The 7530-nt window shown below is 28.6% G+C and overlaps 1 protein-coding gene across 1 annotated transcript in view; it reads left to right on the top strand.

Moving 5' to 3' along the window:
* The window catches only part of LOC107454508 (uncharacterized), a 41610-nt gene extending 34860 nt beyond the window's left edge, over positions 1–6750 (top strand). Inside the window, exons 17-21 of the mRNA XM_043055570.2 lie at positions 615–678; positions 3113–3158; positions 4400–4455; positions 5910–5985; positions 6296–6750. Of these exons, the coding sequence (XP_042911504.2) occupies positions 615–678; positions 3113–3158; positions 4400–4455; positions 5910–5985; positions 6296–6454 (401 nt within the window). The 3' untranslated portion in view covers positions 6455–6750. The remainder of the gene's footprint in view (positions 1–614; positions 679–3112; positions 3159–4399; positions 4456–5909; positions 5986–6295) is intronic.
* The last annotated feature ends 780 nt before the right edge of the window (positions 6751–7530 follow it).

Raw genomic sequence — 7530 nt, 5'->3', positions numbered from 1 at the left:
GGGATGGCACCCCCGCTTCGGTAGCCCGACGACCTGCGCGCGAAGTCGAGCACTTTACGGTAGCACAGTTTAACGAGGACCAATACCGCACACCCTCGGTCCCTACGCAGACTGATCCAAGTGGTCACCCACACGCGCACTGACCGTAGCCAGTGATGCTTGACTTCGGTGATCTGCTGGGAACCGTGTCTTAATGATCAGTCCACTGCGGGACTGGCACTTTGCATAATTTATTGTCTTTTAAACTTTTCGAGATTCAAAATTTTCCTACAGTTTTCCTGAAAATATTTTTCACTGTTGTAAGGAGTAAAATAAATAGAAAGGTTAATTACTCCCATTTTAATTGTTAATTTACTTTAACTCGCGAAGCTAAAATGTGGCATAAACTAATAATTTTGAAAACTATATTTTCTAAAAATGAGTAAACATTTTAACATCTCGCATTGCTTACATATTAGCCATCTTGCAAACATTTAGCATCGAAGTAAATAAACATGTAAGCATTTAATTTTTAATAAATTGAGCGTGCAATTTTAAGATTTCAATAGACAAGCATTTAAAGCACATTCTCTTTAATACTACTACTGTAATGTAATTTTTAATACTTTGTTTAGCTGAAAGACTCTTAGAACGAAATCGAAATATTTGCTTGAGAAAGTGCAGCAATAATCCATGCGTGTGAGTAATTTTCATATTGAATATTTTTCTAATTTAGAAAAAAAATCTCTGCTTGAAAGACTGGTAAAAATGAAAGTTTGACTTGGATTTTATGATGTAATTTTTAAGTCAGATATAACTTCTGATTAAGAAAAGAGTGTGAAAATCCGGACATATTATTCTTTCACGATATGTAAATGCAGCATAACCGATTATGGTTGTGCAATTAACTCCTATCTTTCTGTCTATCTCCAATTAAACTTGTGTTTCCAAAGCAAGTTAAGTTCAATATGAATTGTAAAAAATTCTGGATCAAATTAAGCTATTAAGTATTGGAACTTTGGCGTCATCATCCGTAAAGTTCATTTTACCGAAGAAGAAATTATTTTCCTTAAATTATTATACAGTAATATTTGATTGACAGTGGTTTTATTGTAATTATTACTGCAAACATTACGGTATAACAGACGTTTTGTGCAGTAACATGTGCCCGTAAAAATATCGATTTTATGGTAAAAAGTACCGGCACCCTGAGTGCCGGTATTTTTTATAGTAATTTGATCCGGGATTTTTTTTATGGGGTGTTTTATGCATTTTAAATTAATGTATGATTTATAAATAGAAAAGAAGTTGAAAAAAACATAAAAATGAAGTTTTAATAGCCAAATTATTGCGTCTTCTGCAGTCACAGCCACCAGACTTTTCGAAATAGATTATATTGAAAAAACTCTGTGGAATTTTACGAACTTTAGAATGTCTAATAATCGTTAGTAGCGTTTCTTTGAAATAAATTGCCTTAAAACAGACGGTAAAATCAATAAAATTTGATAGCTGTTTGATTTAATTTTTGAGGTCGCAACTTTCATCTAATAGTCACTCCATAATCCGTACAAAAACTTAAAAATAACAATGCATTTATAATTTAAGGAACACATTTAAAATTTGTGAAAAATTCTTGTTCATAATGTGTTAAATAAATATATATATATAAATTAAATTGAAATAATAATATTTTTAGAAAAGAAATAAAACTTTTAAACAATATGCACTGTCTTTGGGATGTGTTTTAAAATGTTGTTATATTATTTTAAAAGAGATTTTTGTGCAAACATTTTATAGTGTCAGCTCCTGATTTTCTTACAGTGCATAATTTTATTCTGAAAAAATTTAACCAACAGATAAAAATAATGAAAAAAATAATCCAAGAAACGATAAAGTAGAAAAGAAGTGAAGCCACACCCTTCAAGGAAATCATCAGATTTTGTGGTCCAAGATCAAGATCAAACTATCATAATTGAATGAGTCATTTTTAATCATAATCATAAAATTGAACAATTTAAATAATGTATTGTTACGCAACAAACAGTTCGATACATTTTTAACTCAAACCATTCTCTTTAAAGCGTAATAAATTTTAATTTCTCTTTTAGTTTGATTAGATGTAGTAAATGGCTTAAGAGCATTACTACGTTTTTTCAGCATCAATTTCATACTTGTTCAACAGTTCGATCATATTTTTTTTCCTTTTCAAACCTAGACTCACAATTTCACGTGCTTCACAAATATACTAAATTGATTTTAATATACTTTTTACACAAAACTTTGATGTCAATTTAATTTTGTGCATATATTTGTCATATCTAAAACGAAAAATTCAATTTATTCTCAAAAACTCACGATTTATTATTTTTTTTATAAAAATATTGTTTGATGAAAGATAACGAGTTTATTGAAGGATTTTTAGATTTTATTAAAAACAGATATTGAAACAGATATCTGATATTAAAGTTGCCTTGATAACTCCTATCCAAAATTGTTAAATCACAAACTCGTATTTCAATTTCCGTGTTAGTAAATAAACTTGAAAATTTAAAATAAAAATATGTATTAGTAAAATTCTTTACAATCTCAATGAACATATCTACTCTGTAATAATAAATTAAAAAAAAAGTGTCATAAAATTTTGTTTTAAAAATCTACATTTGATGCGAAAGATTTTTTTCTGTGAATGTATTTTTTATGTATATTCTTCATTATACAAAGTTTTTAAGTTTAGGCATAATAAATGGTATTAATAAATAAACTTAAAAATTTAGAAATAAAAAATATGTATTAGTTAAATTCTTTATAATCTCAATAAACATATTGACTCTGTGATAATAAATGTTAAAAAAATGTAATAAAAAAGTTAAAAAAATGTAATAAAAAAGTTAAAAAAAACAAATAATCTGGGTTTATTTGATACGAAATATTTCTATTCAGCGAATAATTTTTTGAAAAATATATTCCTCATTATACAAAGTGTTTAATTCAATATACATATATATATTTGGTATTGTCTCGACATTAGTGTATCAAAACTAGAAATGTTGTGGCTGGAGAGCGGAAATTTACTGTTAGCATTTTAATTTTTGTGTCAAATTTTTTAAATAAAATTTCAAAAATTATTTTACAGGTCTCGATCGTTCAAATACAAGCACTTAGAGAATATAAATGATGAAGTAAGCTATTTCATTCTGACTCAGTTAATAAGTATTATTCATATCATAAGTATTAAAAATACACTGCTGGCAACACCCTGAAGGAAGCATGCAAATAACATGCTTGCAACAGGCATTAGCGGAGGTGAGATATGCAAATGATTAGAATTTCAGCGCTGACGCACATTACGCGCACCTGTGGCTCCACTTCAAAGCGCTATTTAAGGCTTGGAGATTTCGACGATTTCAAGTTCGTCAATTGTGTTTTTCTTGTGGCTTTTTCAAAAAACGATCAATTATGCCTCGTAGAAAACAGCGATCATCTTTTGATCAAGTATCCGAGTTCGACAGAGGAAGGATAGTGGCCTACCGAGATTGTGGAATATCTTTCAGGGAAATCAGTAGTCGTGTTGGACGAAACCAAACAACTGTAATGCGGATATGTGATCGTCGGATGCAGGAGGGTACGACGGACCGACGTGTTCGATTGCATCCACCTCAGTGCATCACTTCACGTGATGACAGGCGAATTGTGCGCATGGCAGTGACTGATCGCTTAGTCACATCACTAACCATAGCACAGCACATTCAGTCTGTAACGCATCATCCAGTGTCTGCTCGTACCACACGACCCTCGACGCAGAACCATAGACGTCTCCGCCGCGAATTCTCCCTCTTAAGAATTAAAAATATGTAAAAACAATTAATAAAAATTTGCTACGGAGTTGAGATTTTTTGACAAATCCCACTTGCAAACTGCTGATATTATTTTGAAGAAAAAAATTAAGATACTATAACAAAAATGAGAATCCTTCATTCAGTTTCAAAACAAAAAAATCTTTAGGAGAATATATTAAGGAAGATCAAAGTCCGGATAACAAAGTTCTAACAAACAAACTAACTTAGATTAGAAATTTTGCTGAGTCTTTGAGAGATGAGTTGAGAACGTAATATTAAATATTACAACCATTAACACATGATTATTGTTTTCTTTGACGTTAGAACATGTTTTCCGATTGTTTTTTTTCTATAATTAGCTCAAAAATGCTATTAAAGTACAAATAAAAAAATAATGATATACTAATAATGTAAGTTATATTATGATCTGATATATATAGATGCGAGAAATTAAATAGAATCACTTTAGCTGAAACCATTTCACAGTTAATTCATTTTACAATCATAAGTCTATTGAGAGAAATGCAATTTTGTATTTCCATTTTGTTGCATGCAAAATTAATTTTCCATATTAAATATTTTAGGACTCTTTTGTTGATTATCATGAAAGAAAATTTTTGTACCCTGGATTATATAATGTGTAAGTTTTCCCGAAGTTTATAAAAATGTATTTATAATTCCATTGTTCAAAGCTTTACATTTGTTTTTATAATCAGTTCAACATCCATTTAATATATTATTTATTTTGAAAGTAAATAAAAAAATTCGCAGATGTTGGTTATGAAGTTTTCTGCAAACATAAGAGGAACACAAAATTACAAGCATAACATCTTTGTATTTAATAAACATCTAAAGGTAAAGCGAAAAAAATTATAAAAAAAAAATATACAATTTTCAAAGTATAAAATATTTAAATTTTTATGCTATTTCATTTTTTATGTCACTTCTTTAATTTAATTTATTGTCAAGTGACACTTAGCTCTTCTTAAAAAACATTAAAATTTTTTTTTATTTAGTTTAATAATATTTAAAGTCATTCCTTAATTATGTAAGAGAATTTTTATAAATAATTACGATGGAAACAAGTACTAATGTTGCATGGAATTTTTAAGAAAATATTAGAACTTTTGTATCCTTAATGGGTGGCCTACATATATTGCCTTTTTACCAAACATTTTGAAGCGTAGAGGTAGTGGGCTTCAATAATTCTCTGTTACTCTGCGGATGTATGTTTGTACCGTACCATTCTTAGTTGTGTAAGCTGTTCTTCTGTACGTGGCGTCTTATCTTTAGGCTGGTAAGACAGCTTTGTATTGAGCATACAAGCCCATGTGTAGTTCAGCCGAGTAATATGCAATGATAAAATAATTATATATTAAATCTAATTCAGAAATAGAACTTACATCGAACGTGCAATCAGTTAAAACTTTTCCAACATAGTAAGTAAATCGAGTGGTTAAATTTTCTCAGAAAATGTAATGGTGTGTCTCTAATGTCATGAGAAACTGATCAGTTTCACGTTACTAGGATCTTTTAATATTTAAATATATTGTCTTAGATATATTAGACGATATAAACCCCCCCAAGGTCAATTTTTTTTCTTCTCAATCTAGCAGACGTCGTGTAGATCAGTGATCTCCAATGTGCGGGCTGCAGACCTATACTGGTGAGTGGTTCAGATGGTGAAGGGTCGCACAATGAACATTAAATTATTTCTATTTTATTTATTGTGACGGATTACTCTCGGGTTTGTACAACTTTCCATGAACGAGAGATAAACCGGAGAGGTGTCTTCTAAAGCCGCACCAATACCGCGCATGTTATTGTATTTTACTTTGAGGCATGTTTTAACACAATTAAATATAAAATTATTAGATCAGAGTAGTCTAACATATAAACAATCAATGCTTACTCCCCCCTCCCTCTCAACAAGGTCATGTAAAAATTATGAAAGGTTGACCGGTCCGCGGCTGTAGGTTGAGGAATACTGATGCAATTCTTTGCATTAATCCTTAGCTTTACTGCTCTGTTTATATATTTTGGAAGAACCATTTCAATATTCACTTTCTAAATTCAATATATTTCTTTTTCTAGTACTCGATTCGTATATATAGCAGTATCATTCAAGCGTGCAAAGGCCAGAATTATCACCTTTGTTCCAAAAATGGAGGTAAGTGAAATTTATTTTAAATATAAAATTTAGTTATGCATAAAAAATTTAATTAATAATTGAATTATTAATTATTAACTCATTTAGTTATTAATTATTAAGTAAATTAATTATTAATAATTTAGTAATTTAATTATTAATTATTAAGTAATTTAAGTATTAATAATTTAGTTATTTAATTATTAATTATTTAGTAATTTAACTACTAATTATTAATTATTAAAGATCACTGACAACATCATTTACTGTCTACTATAATATGAATGCATATAATTATTTTTATATATATTTATTTTCTAAATATTTTCAGCCTATCGACTTGTTTAGCAACATTGGTGGATTCTTGGGAATTTGGATTGGTTCCTCTATCATATCCGTGTCCGATTTCTTATATAAACTGTCTGAATATGTCTACATTTACACTATAAAGCTTGTTAAAAGATTGAAAGCAAGAATTGAGCAGCCATAACAGCATGCAAAACTGATCAGATGAATTATTTTTACCATTTTTGATTGACTATGTTCAAACAATCAAATAGTTTCGATAATAACAGTATTTCTTGCCACTATTAAGCATTATTAAGTAGTTTAAGCTTATTTTTACTAGCATAACAAATGTCTTATGCTTTAAGAAATTTTTTTTTTAAATGCCTTTCCATAATAGCATTTTTTTTGCCTTCAAGGAAATATTTTTTATTTGAATTGCAGCATTATTTTTTACACTGAAACTATAGTTAGAAAAATAAAGAAAATAAGCGATAGTCATACCCTCTTTAAATTCAATCAAAATATTTTGTTTTGTTTTTCTTCCTAATTTGTTCCAATTCGTTGTTTTTTTGTTAAAATATGTATAGAATTATTATTATCTTCACTTATTATTTTGAAAGATCCAAACTGCTATATTACAGCAATTAAACGTTTGACATTAGGCGACAGAAATAGAAAAATACATTATACAGCGATGAAATCCATGAAATGTTCTTCATGATATTTATGACTTCAGCACAAAGTTAATTAAAACTACAGGTAAATTTATATATTATCGTTTGGTGATTTCATTATTTTGGTCTGTTTTATATTATTATAATTTGATATTTATTATTTTAAAGCAAGTTTTTTAAAATACTTTTGGTTTATGATGTAATGTATATTACATTTGTCAATAAACTTTGAAGCAAATTATGATTAATTAGTTAAGGCAATTTTTCTATCTGTATTTATTAAACATTGCATATTTCAAATACTATGTATGTGTATTGATGTAGCGCTCAAATTAAAAAGCAAAGAACACATTTTTCGGGATATTTAGGTCTGAAAATATTGCGGGGGGCGTCGCAATCTGGAAATTCGGGTCCAATTAGTTCATGTAGGAAAACAGCCGAAAGCTTAAACCTTTTAATATTAATTTTTTTGCGTAATTCGAGAAGTTTTTAAGTGAATCAAAAAAAATTTGCGCTTAAAAATATAAAATCTGCTTATCCAAATTATTTATAAAATTATTCATTAATTAAAAATTTCGAATTGTAATTGAAAAGATATAATTAA

Source organism: Parasteatoda tepidariorum, chromosome 7, assembly GCF_043381705.1.
Source record: "Parasteatoda tepidariorum isolate YZ-2023 chromosome 7, CAS_Ptep_4.0, whole genome shotgun sequence".
Classification (NCBI taxonomy): Eukaryota; Metazoa; Arthropoda; class Arachnida; order Araneae; family Theridiidae; genus Parasteatoda; species Parasteatoda tepidariorum.
This window is presented reverse-complemented; position numbering and strand designations above follow the sequence as displayed.